Source organism: Pinus tabuliformis, chromosome 7 (genome assembly GCF_031772625.1).
Source record: "Pinus tabuliformis cultivar Carrire ecotype Pingquan chromosome 7, CPIR1, whole genome shotgun sequence".
Lineage (NCBI taxonomy): Eukaryota > Viridiplantae > Streptophyta > Pinopsida > Pinales > Pinaceae > Pinus > Pinus tabuliformis.
This window is the reverse complement of record NC_142293.1, coordinates 1,668,726,701-1,668,748,267: the sequence shown is the minus strand read 5'-3', so window position 1 is coordinate 1,668,748,267 and position 21,567 is coordinate 1,668,726,701. Positions and strand designations below refer to the sequence as shown.

General features: G+C 38.6%; 1 protein-coding gene across 1 annotated transcript in view; it reads right to left on the bottom strand.

Moving 5' to 3' along the window:
- TL29 (ascorbate peroxidase 4) overlaps positions 1-21,567 on the bottom strand; it is a 362,477-nt gene that overhangs the window by 299,159 nt on the left and 41,751 nt on the right. Inside the window, exon 2 of the mRNA XM_089460247.1 lies at positions 18,027-18,125. Within this exon, the coding sequence (XP_089316373.1) occupies positions 18,027-18,125 (99 nt within the window). The remainder of the gene's footprint in view (positions 1-18,026; positions 18,126-21,567) is intronic.

The window sequence follows — 21,567 nt, the reverse complement described above, 5'->3', positions numbered from 1 at the left end:
ACGCATGAGAAAAATCCTTCCTTTCTGTTTCTGATTTGCCCAGATCGCACAGAGTCGCAAGGCAAAGAGCATACGCAGAAATGAAAGGTATAGATCCGGTTAAAAAAAAAGCTAAATAAACCGAAACCGAAATAAGCAGAGAGAAAATAACAGTAAACTACAAATAAACACTGTATACCTCCAGATCTTAAAAAAGACGCAGCTAGGGCTACCGGAAACCTTTTCGCGTGAAACGAAAGGGGTTCCTCATTGAAACAGATGCTCCGAACACATCAGAGCAGTCCTCTCGGCCCGAAAGCAGTCAGAAACAGCAGATCTAGGAAACAGCAATCGGATGCAGTTCTACCGACTTCAGATTTGGATCACCAAAAGACGCGGCCCTCAAATAGCTCTGATACCATGTAGGAATTTACAGGGTAAGTTCCTCAAAAAGAACACCAAAAGGACACCGCTCACAACCAGATCACAGATCAATACACCAGTATTTTTGACGTGGTTAAAACCCTCAAAGAGAGAAACAGTCCACGGCCTGTGCCAACGTGGCTACTACAGGCAATTTATTAATCAAAGAATGAAAATTTACATAAGCTTCTCTCATGCACGGATTACCCAAACAATGACCCTCCATGCGCTTTAAATAGAACTCATGGACCAATCGGGTGTCAAGCCACGGATCAAGTGTCGGTAATACCGAGGAGAGAGTGAACCGTCGGATCACTACATATCGGGACCGTCGGATTGTAAGTTACAAAATGTACAACGGTAAAGAAACACTCTATACCTAACTCTATACTAGACCAAGTTGAACTTAACTATTTCCTATGTGTCGGAATATCCTAACATTCTGCAGGTTTTATCATTGCACAGTACAACAGCCCTTTCCGAATCATTGGGCGTGTGAATGAAGTTTGGGAAATCATCACAGTGTCTGTCTCAGAGCAGTGTCAACCAAACTTGACTGTGCTGAAGAGTGTGAGTTGAATGCAACTTCTCAATGTGTATATATTGTAATGACCCTTTGCAAGTACTGTTGTGGAATCCATGAAAAATAATTTCTCTCACTCTAGAACTTCGCTATAGTAACTTAAAGTTTTAACAATACAAAAGATGGGGACCTGTGTATACTTGCTAGCTTGTTTTTATAATCTCCAGACTCCTGTAGATCCTTACGCGATATTGTTATTTAGAACCTATCTAAACTAGTACCAAGGGCATATATTTAAGTTAAACTTTTCATATGACGGCCTTTTGTCGGAAGCTGTTCAATTTCATTGATGAAATGCATTCGTATTAAAAACACAGCTCTATAAACCAAGATTTCAATGGGATGTAACTTACCAACCAGTCATTATGTTACTAGTTTTAATTTTAAAGCCTTAAAGGAGGTTGAAGGTCTGGATATTTTATTATTTTGGGCATATCACTTACTTCTTTAGGATCTGATCTTCAATACAAACTGTGCAAGAGGAAGTTTTTAATGGTCGAGGTCTTCTATACATCTAAATTCACTTGCTATCAATAGACCTTGTCATGATTCTCGGTCTCCCTTTTAGAGCAAAATAGTGGCATCTTCAGAGATCTAAAGCAAAGTTTGTAACTAATTCAGGTCACGTTGACAGAGCTGATAGATTTATCATTTATGTGCAGACGACAGAACAATTGAGCATAGGTTTAAACTTTTAAATTATATCCTTTTCTTTCCTAAACGCAGAAGGTATTAGAGTCTAGACTATTAGTTGAGTGAATAGATTATAAAAACAGTTTTAACTTTAGGAGCAAAGGATTTTTTTTCATTTCTTTTTTTATCATTATGTTTTGACTCTTTCAATTCAAACCAAATTGTCATAGTGGACTCAATTAATAAATAATATTTTATATTTATAAGTTTTTAAGAACCTGACGCTCCCCCACGTTTCCTAAAAAATGGTGGGGAGCTTTTGCATAGGCCACTCCCGCGCCCCCTCGCTCCCTCGCCCCCTCATCCCGGAACCTTGGTGGAACATTGAATTACTCTCAAATTATTTTTGACTCAAAATTAATTAATTTTTTGGCTTAGGATTTTTATTTAATTTTGCCAGAAAAATTAATTAATTGACTAGAGGGGATTAATTATTTTTTCCACCCTCAAATATTTTAGCCATGGTGTCTAACTATGAGTAACCATGCACTAAAATATTTTTTACATCAAGATATTACAAATTAATTCAACCCTTAGAAGGGGAAATACACATTTAGACATAGACCCTCAAGACACTACCCAATTCTGCGACACAATATGATCTAGTATGAAACCAAGTGTGTTTATAATAAAATAATTTAGCCATGGTGTCTAACTATGAGTAACCATGCACTAAAATATTCCTAAACACACTTTTACATAGACTCGATAAACACTAGGACTCACCTAAGACCTTGTCAACGAATTCCACCCTAGCTTTGGGGTTATAACTAGAGAAAAAATTTGTCGATTATCCGTGTTTACAAACACACATAATTCGAGGAGGTTAAAAAACTTCCTAGAATGAAATCCTTTGACAAAAATCATAGGCTTACCTAGGTCCAATTACATGACTCAATGGCCACACTAGCATCATTTACAATAAATTTGCAGAAATTAGGTTTACAATGATACAACTAAAAGTTGAATGATGACATTGATTTGAAAAAATTTGATTTGGTGCTTTGTAATCTACTTCTTGGACTGTTGACACAAGTGTGGTCAACAATAGACACTCGAAGTTCTCTGAAACTGGTGTGGATTCCGCTTGAAATCCTTGTGCTCAACAACACTCCAACCCTTGCGATGAACAACTCCAAGAGAGGTAAAGTTCTGAAGTGTAATAGCCAAAACATAGTTGGAAATACCCCCGTTTTTCCCTTATATACTCCTGGCCCATGCGTACCCCCTTTGGTGGCCTCCACTCTCTATTGAGAAATCTAGGGCAGTAGCATAAAGATGATTTCTCTTGCAATGATAACTGCTTGTGAAGACTTTTTCTTTTCCTTGATTAGGTTCTTCTTCATATTTGATTATTATTGTGTTTTCTTCATCAAACAACTACCAAAACCATAACTAACAATGAGACAAAAGACATAAGATATAGGCGATCAACCAAGGCCAAAACCTCTCCAAGCTTGAGAGGAAAACCCACATAATTCTTCTTCTTATAGAATCTTCAATTGACGAATTCCAAGACCTAGATCCTCAACCAAGAACTTCTCCAAGACCAAGTCAAATTACCTCAAGTCAAAGTTAATCCTTTCTTGATTCAGCTGCAATTTCTTCTTCCACTTTAGCCTTCTCTCCTGCAACACTAGTTTGAGATTCTCGGCCTCCTTGACTACAACTTTTGGCTTCCTGCAATGGGTTGTACTTTTCGCATGTGTCGTAGACTTGGGGTAATTTCTATCCTTTTCCTCCTTCGCTTGACTAGAGTTAATCTTCTTGTGATCTCAGCTTGAAAGATAGATCAATTCCTTATCTTGGTTCGGCTTCCTAAGGGTTTGCACTTCAACCTTTCTGCAACAAGTGAATGCCCTAATCCTTCCTTGTACATGTGACAGATTCAAGCCTTAAATAGATGCAAAACCTTTGATTTCTTCTGCTGGAGATTATCTCTTTCTTCATTGTCCTTTTCAATCACTTCTCCCTTATATCAAACTTGATGATGATGAATGAATGCTTCCTTAAGTAAGGCCGAGTCCTCCTATATATAGACTCTTTCTCCATGCTTTTAGACCGACTTGAAGTTTTCTTTAGGCCCACTTGATGCTTGAGAAGGCTGACTTGTTCTTTTGCATTATGACTTGGTCTTTGGAGAGTTCTTTGACTTAAATTTGACTTTCATAAATCTTTTTACAATATGTAACATGCCCAAAAGGGTCATTCATACATGACAATGAGTCATAAGCCCTAGAAGCTCTTAATGGGATCTTGACCTATAAAATAAATTCATCTTGAGCATGAAACCCATGCCTCAAGGTCAACAATAGTAAAAAAAAATTCTCAATCTGAAGAATTCTCATAAGAAGAGTCGGATTGGTAACCCATCTGTATAGCATCATATCATCCAGCATTGTCACATAGCAAGGCCTTGACTAACAACTGTTAATTTTAGGTATGTTCTATGCTTAGAGCAATTTATTTCAATTTTCACAGTTAGCTCAATATCTATTCCAGATTAGCAATCACATTAGCATTAAAGTAAACTGCAAATAGAACATAAATATAAATCGCAGAAGACAAGCCAAGACAAGAGGACACAAGATGTGGCACTAGCCAGGGACAAACCCCAATGTGGGGAAACCCTTGATCAATTCTTCTTATATGTTCTTCAATAGTTCAGCAAAGAGAGAGAGAGATAGTACGTTTACAACAGAAGTCAACACTTTGACTTATCTAGATAAGAGCATAGATCATCTCTAAGAAGATGATACATGAGATCAGTTGAAGACATGCTGCTTCAACTGATTCTCCAAGGTGACTCCTTCACCTATCGTTGTGCTACATTTCGTCATCATGCTACACCTCACCATGTTGCACCATGATGCACCCATCATCACTATGTTGCATCTCATCATGCTTCATTAATCATGATTGTACCCATCACTGTATTGCATTATGTGCCATTGCTGCACCATGTTGCCATACTGACCTATGTGGTGGTTGCATCTTGCTTGCTTGTTGTCCCTAGCATGCTTGTTGTCCTTTGCATGCTTGATGTTGCATGCTAGTTGTCCCTTGCGTACTAGCTGTAACATTGCATGCTTGATGTATTTGCTGCAAGTACCTTACAACTGTCCTAATGTTAGTTAGTTGTCCCTTGAATGTTGCTCTCCTTCGGAGACAAATGCTCTGGCTGTTCCGGCAATTCCGGCAGTTCCGACTGTTCACGATAGTTTCGGCAATTCCGGTTGTTCCCGGTAGTTCCGGCAGTTCCGGCTATTCCCGACAATTCTAGTTGTTCCCGGCTGTTCTAGCTTCTGCCCTCTGCGTCATCTTTTCCACCTGTTCCCAGCAGTTTCGGCAATTCCGGCTATTCCCGATAGTTTTGGCACTTCTGGCTATTCCCAGCAGTTCCGACAGTTCCTGCAATTCCAGCTATTCCCGGCAGTTCCGACAGTTCCAGCTTTTCCCATCAGTTTCGGCTATTCCCAGCAGTTCTGACAATTCCAGCTATTCTCGGCAGTTCTGGCAATTCCGGCTATTCCTGGCAGTTCTGGCTATTCTCGGCAGTTCCAATAGTTCTGTCAATTCCGTCTATTCCTCGAAGTTCCATCGAGCTATTCCCAGTAGTTCCAGCTTTTCCCAGTAGTTCCAGCAGTTCCGACTTCAGCCCTCTGGATCAGGGCAGCATTATCCCTTAGGATCTCTCTTCCTACTAAAACCCAAAGACAAATAGAGAGGAAGAGATCCCAAGTGTGTTGAAATGACTTGAAGGCCACCTCTATCTATACTAAAACGTTGAGCACAAGTGGGGTTTATTTGGTTGTTGGTCGACCTTGACAAATAGTCCCATAACACAAATAAATTCATATCTCCATGAATGCTTATCGGAATCAGATGATCTTTAGATCAATCCTACACCTCTCGATGAGAGGGATCCAAGAAAAATATCAGTGTCCATTAATAAGATGACCCACATGGAGTTTGGCCCTAGCTGCCAATTTTTTCACTCCCTCTCAACTAGGGAGAACTCCATCTGCTGATCCATATGTCCGACTGTACTATCTTTGCCATCAGTGCCCTGCATTGCTCTGCTTTGCTGAGCTCTGTTCTGCTCTACTCTGCTGAACCATGAATACGAAGAATTGATCGAGAATGTCTCATACCATTCTCTACTGACCCGAAGTCAGTTTCATCTGAAGAGAGTGTGTCACATCACTCTTACTAGCTCGAAGTCAGTTTTATTAATCCCAGATCAATATCACAAGAGAGTGTCTCAAACCACTCATACTAATCCCAGATCAGTTTCATTGATCCCAGATTAATGGAGGTCATCCTAGCATAGGGAGTACAGTAGATACATCGATGCGTCCATCGATAGTACTACTATCGTCCCTAACCCCATTTCCCTACTCATTGATCAGATGAGAGGTACTTCCCATGAGTCCCGGACTGCATGGGTAGGATGCCTCGCCATGAGAACTAATCATCCTGTCCACAGGAGAACAAATCATCTTGCCCCAAAGTCGCCATGGGACAACTAATCATCCTGGCCCACAGGAGAAATAATTATTCTGTTTCACAGTTGCCACAGGAGAACTAATCATCCCGGCCAACAGGAGAACTAATCATCTTGTTTAACAGTTTCCATGGGAGAACTAATCATCCTGGCCCACAGGAGAACTAATCATCCTGTTTCACAGTTGCCAGGAGAGAACTAATCATCCCAGCCCACAGGAGAACTAATCATCCTGTTCCACAGTTGCCACGAGAGAACTAATCATCCTGTTCCACAGTCGCCACGAGGTATCACAGGGGAAGGTTGAACTTGTCATCCTGTACATAGCGCACCACCAGGGGAGGGTGAGTCGCCTGTGGTCGTATGTTGCTCCAATAAGTACCCCAAGCCCCCCAGAGCTCCCAAATCTCAATGCATGCAAAACACAGGACCCTTATAAGGTCTCTCAACGACTACAAGTCGTTCGGGAAAGTCGCAGATTTGACCTTTCCCCGGGGCTTTGACAAAATGTCTGCGACCTATACATCAGTCGCGATGCGATGGAGCCTCCTCACTCATCGACTTACCATATCCCAAATAAGGCAGTGTCTGATATCTATCTGCTGGACCAATCATCGAATACGGGATTCCTCAATAATCGAATCCCCCCTCTGGTTGTCACAGAGAATCACAGTGGTATTCATCATGTGTACAAACATCTCACTTAAGAGCTTCTGCAGCCATGCAGCTTCACGAGAGATCATACTCGTAGCTACGTATTCGGTCTCGGCGATGCTTATAGCAACTGATTTCTGCTTCCTGCTCATCCATGATATCGAAGCAGAACCCAAAAAGAACCAGCACAGAGAAGTGCTCTAATGATCCTCCACACTGCATGCCTAATCAGCATTCGAATAATCATGCAGTTTCATATTTCTGGCAATGTATCTCAATCCATGAGAGTTTGTGCCCCGAAGATATCTCAGAAGATTCTTGGCACCAATCCAGTGAGGCTCAACCAAATATGAGCTCACCATGCCAATTACAAAACATATATCCAGACAAAAATTCACCAAGAACATCAACGCGAATGAGTTTATGAAACTCAGAGGCATTTCCCAAATTTGTTCCGACATCACTACCATATAACTTATGAAAGTTAAGATCCTCGAGGTAGTCACAGGCTTGTAGTTTATCATTCCACATTCGGAATCCAACTCCCTCTTACTTCTGCAAATGAGAGGGTCTGCACCTATTAGAAATAGGTCGTCCTCATAAGGTGCTGGTATGAGAGGTCTATCATCCACAACCTTCAAACAATGGTTTGGATCGAATTCACTCTTAGTGAATCTCAACTTCATCTGACAACTATCAATCCTTTCATACTACGCCCGGGGAGTTTTGCTTCAAGCCATAGAGGGCTTTCTTCCACCTGTGTACGTGAGATTCCTGATCATCAATCTCAAACCCCTCAGGTTGTTCCAAACCTATGGACCAGCTACATGAGGGGAATGGTCCCCTTGTAATATTTTCCTTCCGTACATCTCAGAGATGTACTTTTATGCTCTTTTTGAATTCAGGCATACCTGTCACCATCTGACTCACAGACCTCCAATGCTATGTGTTAATGGAAATGGTCCCCAGTGGACTCCCTGCAACTTGATACAACCCTGAATTCAAAAACATCTTTGAAAATTCTATTTTCAAACACGTATCTTTCCATCGATGAGTGCCACCTTGTATCCTTTGACTTCCATTGCTGAAATGGACACCATGTTCTTCTTGAGATCAGGTACATAAAAGAGATTATGTAAATGAATCAAGTTACCCTCATTCAATTGAGGGGTAACATTCCCTACACCCTTTCCAGGATAGGTGGCATCGGCTCCAAGTATAATCCCACGATTGTTTCCATCTCTACCAAATTAGAGAGTGCATCCTTCTATCCGATGAAGTGCCTTGAAGCACTACAATCAATAAGCCAGATTCCCAAAAAATCTGAAGGAAAGGGCCAATACAAGATAATGCTTCTTTATGTTATCAAAAACAAGATTTGATTCTTCATACCTGGGGTTCCTTGCTTTCTTTGAAGAGTCGGCCATTTCCTTGATGACCTGCCTTACCTATCATTCCTTTGATCATTCAAGATGTCCCTGGAATGAATGTTATCTTCATCAAGAGATGTGTCTCTTCCATACAGACACTCCTTCGCATAATGGCCGAATTTATTGCAACCAAGGCATCTACCTTTCCTTCCACCCTTAGATTCGGACTTCCCAATTAGATTCGGACTTCCCAATGAAGTGATCTTTAGGTAGGCCATCAGAAACTTCCACTGTGCCATTCTGATAATATTCTCTGCTTCGACTTCACCCTCGGTAAATTTGAAGAGGGATGAGGAATCCACTGATCCTTTTGTCCTTTCCCAAGTTCCAACTATCTTTGGTGATTGCTCTTTCACTCTTGCTTGGGCATTGTTTTCACCTCAGCTCTGATACCATGTTAATTTTAGATATGTTCTATGCTTAGAGCAATTTATTTCAATTTTCACAGTTAGCTCAATACCTTTTCCAGATTAGCAATCACATCAGCATTAAAGTAAACTACAGATATAACATAAACATATATTGCAAAAGACAAGCCAAGACAAGAGGACACAAGATGTGGCGCTAGCCAGGGACAAACCCCAATGTGGGGAAACCCTTGATCAATTCTTCTTATATGTTCTTCAATAGTTCAGCAGAGAGAGAGATAGTACGTTTACAACAGAAGTCAACACTTTGACTTATCTAGATAAGAGCATAGATCATCTCTAAGAAGATGATACATGAGATCAGTTGAAGACATGCTACTTCAATTGATTCTCCAAGGTGACTCCTTCACCTATCGTTGTGCTGCATTTTGTCATCATGCTGCATCTCACCGTGCTGCACCATGCTGCACCCCACCGTGCTGCACCATGCTGCACCCATCACTATGTTGCATCTCATCATGCTTCATTAATCATGACTGTACCCATCACTGTACTGCATTATGTGACATTGCTGCACCATGTTGCTATACTGACCTATGTGTTGGCTGCATCTTGCTTGCTTGTTGTCCCTAGCTTGCTTGTTGTCCTTTGCATGCTTGATGTTGCATGCTAGCTGTCCCTTGCATGCTAGCTGTAACATTGCATGCTTGGTGTATTTGCTGTTAAGTACCATACAACTATCCCAATGTTAGTTAGTTGTCCCTTGAATGCTGCTCTCCTTCGGAGACATATGCTCTGGCTGTTTCAGCAGTTCCCAGTAGTTCCGGCTATTCTGGTAGTTCCAGTTGTTCTCGGCAGTTCCGGCAATTCTGGCTGTTCCCAGTAGTTCCGGAAATTCCGGCTGTTCCCGGTTGTTCTAGCTTCTGCCCTCTACGTCATCTTTCCTGCTTGTTCTAGCAGTTCCGGCAGTTTTGGCAATTCCGGCTATTCCCGGCAGTTTTGGCACTTCCGGCTATTCCCAGCAGTTCCAGTAGTTCCGGTTATTCTCGACAATTTCGGCAGTTCCAGCTTTTCCCGGCAATTCTGGCTATTCCCGGCAGTTACGGTAATTCCAACTATTCCCGACAGTTTCGGCTTTTCCCGGCAATTCTAGCTATTCCCAGCAGTTCCGTCAATTCCAGCTATTCCCAGCAGTTCTATCAATTCCGGCTATTCTCGGCAGTTTCCGGCAGTTCCGGCTTTTCCGGGTAGTTCCGGCAGTTCCGACTTCTGCCCTTTGGATTAGGGCAGCGTTATCCCTTAGGATCTCTCCTCCTACTAAAACCCAAAGACAAGTAGAGAGGAAGAGATCCCAAGTGTGTTGAAATGACTTGAAAGCCACCTCTATTTATACTAAAACGTTGAGCACAAGTGGGGTTTATTTGGTTGTTGGCCAACCTTGACGAACTGTCCCATAACACAAATAAATTCATATCTCCACGAATACTTATCGGAATCGGATGATCTTTAGATCAATCCTATATAGAAATTCCCACTGTAGAACAACAGATTATGCAATATACTAAAGCAAAATACAAGATCTACTTCTACAACAAACTTGCGGAATCTTAATCAAATATGAGCAAGATCAAATACAACACATATAACTGAGAATGAGAATTCAATCACACATGAACACAAAAGAATAACTCGGGGAAAGCCTCAGCCTAAAACCCCAATCTCTGTATTATCATACAAGTGGAAATATGTTCAGTATTACAAAAAGAATCATCTCACAAGCTATCTTGCTCTCTCTGCAATCAAACAATACAACTCACAGACTGAATAGACACTAGATATGCCTTCCCTTAGCCCTCCAAGCCTCCTATTTCCTTGCGCAGTTTTTCTTGGGGTCCAATGATGCCACCTGTGTGATTGGCCTCATCACACACTCACTAAACTGAAGAAGTAACTGCGCAATCTCTAAGGAATGAATTCCTTCTGCATGCAAGAGATATTCACAATGGAATATTCCTGCAACTGATAGTAGATTGTCCCATCATCTAATCTCAACTAGGTCTGTGTCTGGACTCTGAACTAACATACATGAGTTATTTATGAGAGAATATTTAGTTATTTGAAGTGCAGCAGTTACATGCATGCATGCATTAACTAACTGAACTCACAATTAGTTCAACAAACTATTTGAACTAATCTAATTGGACTTGGCTCAGTTACAACTCAATATTACAACTCATCCTTATCTCTTTAATTGATGGATAAATTCCTCAATCAATGGAGAAACTGTTGCATGTCCCCACATAGACTTCATGTTTGATTTTCTACAACTAATTAACTCAAGATGAATTAATTAATTATTTTACAAACAGCTGCTAAGATCAAATTCGAATTTTTACTTCTCTATTTTAGTTCAGGAACTAACTAAAATAGGAAGGTATCTCGAAATGCTATTTATAGTAGTGCTAAATTTAGCACTTCTATATTTAGCATTTCTTGTTGCTATTTTCAACATCCTACACCTCTCGGTGAGAGGGATCCAAGAAAAATATCAGCTTCCATTAATAAGATGACCCACATGGAGTTTGGCCCTAGTTGCCAATTTTAACAACTCTATCTCTCCACAAGATCAGAGCACAATGCTAGTGAGACCAATGATTTATAGACACCTTCATCATTGTCTCTCAAGGAGCATACCCCACCCGGGTGTTCACAAGGTATGTCCTTCTAGGACTATTCTTATCTTGGATTCCCAGTCCTCAAAGAATATCGGTCCTCTACGACTACTCTTATCTTGGATTCCCTACCACATCCTCAAAGAGTATCGGATGTCAGATGCTTACCCAATCCTCCATTCTTTCTTCCCAAGTGAAGACAAGAATGATGTGTCTATCTCTCCCTCTCAACTAGGGAGGATATACCCATTCCAATGAAGGAATGTACCCATTCCTATAAAAGGAATGTACCCAAGCTCCCTCTTAATCAAGGACTTGTATCCAAATTTCTCCTTAATCAGAAACTTGCTTCCAGGCTCCCTCTTTACCAGGGACCTATTTCCAGCAGCCACTCTTTCTTCATTGGTGGAGATCATGGGACCTTGAGCTGCTTGTAGCACTCCTCCATTTGATGTCATGAATTTCATTTTGATATTATGGAGACTTCAAATTTTGGGATTTCTTTGTAGGGCATCGGCCATCCATCACTTTCCTTCTTGAATCAGGGCAATCATGTCATCCCTCCTTTCCTTGGAGAGTGATCCATTGGACCATATCTGGCTTTTCCTCATACAGCTACCTTTTTCACATCATGTCTCCTTCAGGATCTTCCATCCTTCCACATGAGTATCAGTTGTAGATGACATCCACACTTCTCTTTAGGTAGCCCTATATTAGCCCATCCAGATATTATTCGAAAAATCAGAAATGAACATCAAATCAAAAATTACCTTTTGTGATGGCCCTTCATCATGACATCTACTTGTTGCAACATCAATATCATGCATTCATATTGACACATCTCCAAGATGTTCATTTGTCAAGGGTCTTCTTTCTTTTCAAACTTTTCCAAGGTCGTCATTTTTTGCCATGGAGATATCATAGTCAATTATTCTAGTCATAGGATGTTGATTGCCTTCTCTATAGTTGCATCTTTCATGATCTCATATTCCATATGAGGACATATTATGTTAATTTCATCTAGTTAATATGCGACCTATGCCTTTGTGCATCCTTTTAATGAAAGAGATCATTTTCCCTTGATCATGCTTATGAGGTAGACCATGCATCCTTACTATTTGCAACTATATAATGACATGACTCGACTTATTGAACATATGCATACATACCTCTTTGCTTCTTTGGACATCTCAACTTCCTTCTGCAACTTCCTGTCCTTGTTTGAGAGTGCTTCAATCGTCTTTAATTTGTTGCATTCCTTTGCCATCATACCATCATTCTTCTAAACAATGAATCCCATCCAAAGTGGAATTCTTAGCGAGGCATATTTCAAGAGATGAACCTTCTAATGAAGATTCCAACAGAGAATCCTGATTATCCTCATCTTGCAGATTCTCCTTCCTAATGATATATGATGAGCTTCATACTAGATGATTCTCATTTTACCCATAAGTGCTACTTATGCTTTTAATGAGGTTACCAAGAGCTACTTCCTTCCAATAATGACTGCCATAGACTTCAGCTATTTTTCAAGCTTCCCAAAATGATGTCATGAGCTCTTGCTTTCAATCGTATGCCATTCTTAATGTGATGCATCCTATCATACTTTATTGGCTGTAATTCTTTAACCATGGTAGAGGTCTTCCACCACCTACTTCTTCCAGGTATCCATACATCATGAATAGTGCCAAAGGGTCTGTATAGTTCCCTCCTATAATGCTTCTTAAAACCAAGGCTTAGCCTCTTCACCTTTACTTCTTGTACTTGCAATATTTATTGACAAGAACCCCAAGCAAAGTACATGATACCAAAACATGATGTCAAGTTATCTTTCTAGGATTTCATGCTATCAAGAGGTCATCCTAGGATTTCTTAAGTTCAAACCCTAGATCATATTATTTTCTCTTCATGTTATTCAAGGGTTTATTCCATGTCCTAGAATCCTAACAAACCCTACAAATCATAGGGAACAAGTACCTTAAGACTAGGGTTCCTCATTACTAGGGTTTCTTATGAGCCATCAAAATACAAACCCTAGAGCCATAACTTTAACCCTACAACATCTTATGACGGACCCTTGAAAGTTAAAAGGAAAATATCATACATACCTCATGGATACCTACCTGTAATGCTCAGTATTCAGAGTGCCATGGTATTGTTGTTTTTACTGACTTTTCTGCTCTCTTCAAGAATTCTTTAATCAGGGAAATTGTTGTCCTTCTTGTTGAGACCTGCTTCTTCACGAATTCCTTTGTAGCTCCTTTCTGCTACCTTGATGGCTACATGACTTCTTTGTAACAAAAAAATCATAATGGAAACTCCCTTTGTTGCACTTACTTTCTGCCTGTAGTTTCTTGATTTAACTGCTTATCAGAGTGTATAGATGAATGTAGAGGCAATTTAGCCTTCTCAAATGATTGATTGTTCTACAGAGAATAAATATATTTGATTTGAAGATGATTGCACCCTCAGTGCCATAGATGACTGATTCATCCCAAACACGGTGCTTTGCAAACTATGATATGAACTATCTTCATGAATTTCTCAGTCTTCTTGAGGAATTCGCTTCCTTTCTGAGGATGTCTAGAAATCATGTGGTTGCAACAGATAACAGTCTTCTTCTTTAAGTCACGGAGATTTGATCTTCTTGTCAAAGGATTCAGACTATTCTGAATATTTGAATTAGGCCTTCGACCTATTGAAATAGTGATGTAGTATCTTCAAAAATCGCTTCATTATGCACGCAGTTTGGAAGTTTGCTTACTTGGAGAAAGACTGATATTGAAGCCAGAATTTTTTAACTTTGGAATGAGTTTCAATGTCTTGAGAGAGATATAGTCTTCTTGAGATTTCTTTGTTTTCAGACTTGAGAATTTCAGAACTTGGTCAAGCCTTCTTCCTAAATTCTGAGTATTCCTTTCTTTGAGTTGATAATTGAGCGAGGTAACCAAGAATGCTAGGGTTTTTGAGATCTTCTTTTATGTAATCCTTGGCCTTGGAGATGAGAGGATCTCCTTGATGCCCTTGATAATCTTTCGGTCCTTGAATGTCCCTTATTGAGCTGCCCTTCCTTGACTTGTCACCTTAGCTCTGATACCATGTTGAGAAATTTGGGGCAGTAGCATAAAGATGATTTCTCTTGCAATGATAACTACTTGTGAAGAATTTTTCTTTTTCTTGATTAGGTTCTTATTTATCTTTGATTATTATTATGTTTTCTTCATCAAACAGCTACCAAAACCATAACGAACAATGAGACAAAAAACACAAGATATAGGCAATCAGCCAGGGCCAAAACCTCTCCAAGCTTGAAAGGAAAACCCACAGAATTCTTCTTCTTATAGAATCTTCAATTGACAAATTCCAAGACCTAGACCCTTGACCAAGAACTTCTCCAAGACCAAGTCAACTTGCCTCAAGTCAAAGTTAATCCTTTCTTGATTCAGCTGCAATTTCTTCTTCCACTTTAGCCTTTGCTCCGCAACACTAGGCTGAGATTCTCGGCCTCCTTGACTGCAACTTTCAGCTTCCTACAATGGACTGTACTTTTCGCACATGTGGCAAACTTGGGGCAATTTCAGTCATTTTCTGGTGATCTCGGCTTGAAAGATAGAATGCCCTAATCCTTCCTCGCACATGTGACAGATTCAAGCCTTAAAACAGATGCAAAACCTTTGATTTCTTTCGCTGGAGATTATCTCTTTCTTCGCTGTCCTTTTTAGTCACTTCTTCTCCCTTAGATCGAACTTGATGATGACGAATGAATACTTCCTTAAGTGAGTCTGAATCCTCCTATATATAGACTCTTCCTCCAGGATTTTAGGTCGACTTGAAGTTGTCATTAGGCCCCCTTGATGGTTGAGAAGGCCGACTTGATCTTTTGCATTATGACTTGGTCTTTGGAGAGTTCTTTGACTTGACTTTGACTCTCATAGATATTTTTACAATATGTAACATGGCCAAAAGGGTCATTCATACATTACAATGACTCATAAGCCCTAAAGCTCTCAATGGGAGCTTGACCTATAAAATAAATTCCTCTTGAGCATGAAACCCATGCCTCAAGGTCAACAATAATAATATATTTTTCTCATTACATCAAAATTCAAATACATAAAATCATCATTATATATGTCATTGTGAAGACCAAAACTAGTTACATATTTCAAGACTTTCCACTAATTCGCACTCCCTTTCTCAAGGGGTGCATATTACCTCCCCTTATTGAGCATGGGAGCCATCTGCCCACATTTTCTATGTCCAAAATGCCAAAAATTTCCTCGAACGCCAAAATTACAAAATTTTGCTACACTTGGCAGCTTTATGGAATAGGAGACATCACACATAGGTCCCAATTCATCTGTCTCACAGTATTTTTGGTCAACCTCGGGATTCATGCCAAGACAATAATGTTATCAGATGAATCTAAAATTTTGCGAAAATACCCTTTTAAATTTTTTAGCATGTTTTTCTTGAATCATTTTGAGTTTTTGTCATTATGTATATATATATATATAGCAGAAACTTGTTAATTGCATTTTAATATGGGTTTTCAATGAATTTATTGAAAAGAAAATCCTAGAAAATGATGGATTAGCTTAAGCCTTAAAGAGTTAGAATATTTTTATGGTGAAATGCTCTAGGCATACACCATCAAGGATCAGGTTTTTGATGGGTGGAAATTCCCTGATGGAAGATCTAAACTCATCTGGGAAGAATTTGAAGAAATAATCTTAGTTATATGGGGAAAGAAAACAGAATGCAAGGAACATCCCAAGCAAAAGGAAGCTAAGTGCCAGCTTCAAAAAGAAGAAAATGAACTTGAAGGAAAGAATGAAGATCCAAAATTCAGACTAAAATTCCGTGCAAGAAAAATTTGTGTTTCCATCGAAGGAATTTCCAATACTACAGGAACAAGGGAACACTCAAAAGGAGGCCAATCTTGTCTCTATAGTTCCAGGAAACAGATATAACTTCATTAACATTGATTTGGAAAACTACATACAAGTTTAAAAAGGAACATGATGGAAGCTACCTTTGCAGGATATAACAGAGGAAGAATTTTCACTTGTAGCCAAGAAGGACAAGTATGCAAATAAAGAGGCAAAAGAAATGATCATCCATGAAGCACAACAAGAGAACATAGTTGTATGTGAAGAAAGAAAACATCCTCAACAAACTCAATAACCTCAGGAGAAAGTCTAAACAAGAATATGTTGAAAGAAAAGTTGAAGATTCAAAAGAAAAAAAATCATGAGTTAAAATCTCTGCTGCACGAAACTGCTCAACTTCCCATGCACCAGTACTGGAAAGTTACAGAAACTCAAAAACCCCCAAGTACCTAGGAGGGGCTTGGACCAATAGGGAGTTTAAAGAACCATAACATATGAAAAATTAAGGCAAATTAACCTCTAACCTATCATTCTTATTTTATTGGAAGAAAATGTGTCATTTAAAAAAAACTTTATGCATACACACACCATGTTTCTTTTGATATAACGCTTTTGGGGGAGGGTCACGTTTCCATGTGTTCCCATTTCCAAAGCTTGTACATGTTTCCACATTTCATGCAACTTAGGGTCAAAGTTATAAAGGTGGTGGCAGATCGACATCCACAACACCATGAGACCTTGAAACCAAGACAACAGGCATATATTGCTATTCACGTCCTTGAGAAAGTATATTGCATGATTATGGACATTTAAAGAATCAAAGAAAAAATAACTTTACAGCAAGCTATCAAAATCCATCTCCAGTATGAATCATGTGCCTATAGATGGATGATCAACCAACATGCAAGTTGTATGCAAATATCATAAGCTCATACTATTTGATCTCATCTAATGCTTTGAGGTTGAAGCATTTCAAAGGAAGTAATGTTATGTAATTGTTATAATGGCACCTTAAGTCGATGGAGAACAGTATTTAAGCTATCTAGCAGACAATTTTCTCATAAACGACTGTGGCATAAAAGTATGTTTCATCCTCTTTACTTGAGTTGAGCTCAAGTGATTTTGATGAAATTTTATCAGACTGTTCTTATTTTTATTTTGGTAGAGTTTCTGCCTCCCAAGGAATGATAAAGACAAATTAGTTTTAATCCTGTGGCAAGGTGATTTATGTGCACAAAATTCTGAGGTATAATAAAAGAGTACTGACCTTGAGTATGATTTCCAGGGCTATGATAAGGAAGATAAAGGGTGACAACTTACAACATGAATTCTTCAATATAGTCCAACTACCACATAATTCTTTCGTTAGCCTTTTTCATTGCAAAAGGGATCATTTTGAGAGAGAGGTGGATGTTCTAATAGTCTAGAATATACGGAACACTATAAAGTTGACATGATTCTCTTTTTTATGGAAAAAGTGATGTCAACCAAATTTCAATGAGGATGCTTTCCCTTCTCATTTAGAGGAAACTCCAACATTCGTAGCAAGCTTGGCAGTTTGGATTTCACTATAATTGACATTTTTTATAAGGATATAAAGTTTAAACTCTCTTCAGATTAACTATGGAGGATATGTTAGCACTCCATGACCCTATGTACAAGGGGGGTAGTTCATACTATCACAGACTAGCTCATTTATTTGTACGCTTTAACCTTTTATGTGCCGTGACTTGAGAAAAATAATCGAGGACTTCATTGGTATAAGTTGCATATATATAAGTCAAACAAATGGATATTAAAGTGTTGTAAATTAGGATTTACTCACCACTCCTGCTGTTGCACAAGATCCCAACATGATGTCCCTTCGGCTGTACTTTCCTTGCTCTGAGACTGATACTTGAACATTTTGATAATGGACTTGATCCTGACAATTCAAACAATAGAGTTTCGATAAGGCATAGTAATAATTAATAGGAAATGATATTTCTATTGTTTCCTTTGTAGTTATGCAATACCTTTTCTGTCATACTTGTATAATTATACCTTTTCTGTCATATTTTCCCTCTATTTAAGGAACGTAGAAAAAAAGAAAGGAATTATATTAATTTCCACAGATGACCAAAGAAGATTAATGGAATTTAAATTACATCCAACAGAATAGCAAAGAACTAGGGTAGGAAAAACACTAGGGAGTTAAAAAATAGCTTTAACACCAAGACAATGTGTACAAAGTGAATGCTGTAAACATAAAGAGATGGAGTAAACCCAAAGATGGATAAAGCTACACTATAAGACCCAAGTACATGTACAAATTGCTTTCAAGTGAAGACGTAGAAACAAAAATGGAAACTGAGACAATAGATTGGCATTGTCACATCCATGTATCAATTCAGTGAAAGTAGAGGGACCAATTGTGTCATCATCCACCATTCTAAATGGACCAATACATGATATAATAATAATAAACATGGGAGAATGCCCATGGCTGAAAGGGTCAAGTTAGGAAATGCTTGGAGGTGGCAAGGTCATGGTGAGCTGTTATGGTTTAACATTCGCTTGATCCTAGAAAACAATGTATAGAGCATGCTTTATGTCGCTAAGTTGAGATTATAATACACAACATGGTCATTGAAAACCTCCTAAGCCATAGAGTGAGCTTAACCACCTAGTACATGTGGAGTTTTAATTCAACCCTAGGCCTTACCAGCTCAAAACCTTTATATCCTGAAGGATTGGAATCATATTAAGGCATGACTAAGTTTGTAAGATGCTCTAACCATTTGGTGTTAACCATTTGACGATAGTCTCCATGAAAGGTTCAATTGACTGTATAATGTTCCCTATAGGTATAATTTCCCTCTGTGTTCATAGTAATGGGAGCAGGATTCCATCAATGCTAATATTCTAACTCTTTTTCTCTCTTGTGCTCATGTTTTGGGTTTGAAGAGTATGATCACTCAAGGTTTTCCCTTGTGAAAGTTCCCAAGGTAAGTCGAATGACCACTTGGGAAAAATGTGTCACTAATATTCCACTCACTTCAAAACTAGTACATGCTAATTTCTTGGGGTGTCCCTAGGAAAAACTTAAAACATGAAATTAAGATTTTAAAAAAATGATCAGTGCCAAATTCTACAGGTGATGGACAAGGTAAAAACAGAAAAGTCAGCAAGGTATTACAAAACTCAATCTACCTAACGAAAAACTCTAAGATGCTAAAATCATAAGCAAAGAGAGATAATACAGAATTTCCAACAGCAAAACAACTTCAAAAATTGTAGAAATTTTCCACACTAGGGCAATTAATACAACTCTAGAAATTTTACCTCTTACCTAAGGGTTTCCAGGATCTTGACCTTACGAATTTTCTTTCTTAGGGTTGTTATGGAATATTAAAAAACAGAAGCAGCAATGGGCAATATTTCACCTGTCAATAGCCCCAATCAACAAGGAAATCCAAGAGAAAAGATAAGAAAGTGTGCCAACAAGTTTCAGCCCTCTAGGGCAACCTTATCATGTATAAAACAAATCTGAAATTCACTTTGTGACAGTTGCAAATACAGCCGCAATTCTGCCCTATCTTCTTCAATATTAATGTTAAATCACTTAACAGTTTCAGCCTAAACTTATGTCAAATCAGCAGGACATATAAGTGCTGGAAATTATGAAAGCATGAACAAATAGATGGCTGAAAATCAAAGCTGCAATAGAAACAATTTTGGACACATAAAAACTTCATATATATGTATAAAGATGAAGTTTATGTACATACATAGCATCATCCCAAGGAAAGTACAATCCTCAAGCTCTCCAAAACCTTAGCTATGGAAAACCAAGAAAATCCTAGCTCACACCAAGGAGCCACAACAAAGAAGCATCGCAATGGCATGTCCTCCAAGATAAGACATCTCCTCTTTTTCATTTCTTCAACAAGTACAACCTAGGGTTTTGTTGTCGCGCGAATTGGCACGACAACGCTCAGACCGGGGGCTGTCACTCTGATCCCCGATCCCTCGGTTTAAGCCTGTCTCCCGCGACTAAGGGGGGTAGTCCCTGTGAGATAATGAGACCAACTGTCGACCAGTTGGTTGGAAGACACGAGACACGATATGAAAAACACCAGATAGATTTGATTAACTTAGCAGACCAGTGCCTTAAGAGATTGTGGTTAAAACGATTACTTGTTAAATGATATAGAAATATGGACCATGAACAGCAGTCGTCTATCATCAGCTAAATCACAATGCTCTTAGAATGATGAAAACGATATCCAGCAATTGAGAATTTTCAAAAATGAATGCTTTAAACCACCACGAATCATAAACCATTAACCAGATATCAATTTCGCATCTCGACTTGAAAATTTAGATCTCAGCATGAAAGATATGAAAATTCCCGAAAATAACTGGATCTAAAAAAAAAATTCCACAATTTATTTATTTATTTTTTTTTTTTAATTTTTTTTTTTTTTTTTTAATAAAATCTAAAAAATCGAAAACTAGAAATCTAACTAAAACAAATCAAAATCTTAACAAAATCGAAATTTAACCAAGCCTAAAAATAGAAATTTTTATTTTTTTATCATTAAACAAAAACTAAATTAAAAAATCAAATAAAATAGAACCTAAACTAAACTAAAAAATTAAATTAAAATCTAAGTTAATTTAAATTTAAATCTATTTTAAATATAAAACAAAAACTATAAAAAAAAATATTTAAATCTAAATCTAATGAAAACTAAACTAAACGTAAATCTTTTTTTTTTTTTTTTTTTTTAATATGAAGCAAAACCTAAAAAAAAATAAAGGTAAAAGATAAAAAAATCTAAATTTAAACCAAGACAAAACTAATCTAACTTTAAACTAAAACCAAAAGAACAAAACTTTAAAAAACGAATATCTAAAGAAATGAAATTTTAATTCTAAAATGAAAACCCAAAAGCAACTACGCTACCCTAACAATCGAAATCACGCAAACAGATTGAGCTGATGAGAAACGACCTGTGGACAATAAGATCGCAACGGGAGAATGCAGTTGAAAGTCGGAAAAACGCAGGGCTGAAGAATGCCAAACGAATTCGAATGCAGTCGATATCAAATCTTCTAACTGTAACAACTCTTGACACCGTCGGCGGCTAAAATGAATCGCAGCACTGAAGGGCTCCGTAACTGGCTACGTAAAAATTCCATGAAGCTGACGGCGGTTGTTTTTAGAAGCTTGTTCCTTGCGTGGATGCAGTGATAGCTTCCCGTGCAAGATACTCGAAACCCCGGCGTTCGACAGTTAAGTTTTGACAATCGATTTTCACCTGATACGCAAATCGAGAAGAGTTCATCTGCTGCCAATGCCCTGAGCCGTTGATACGCAG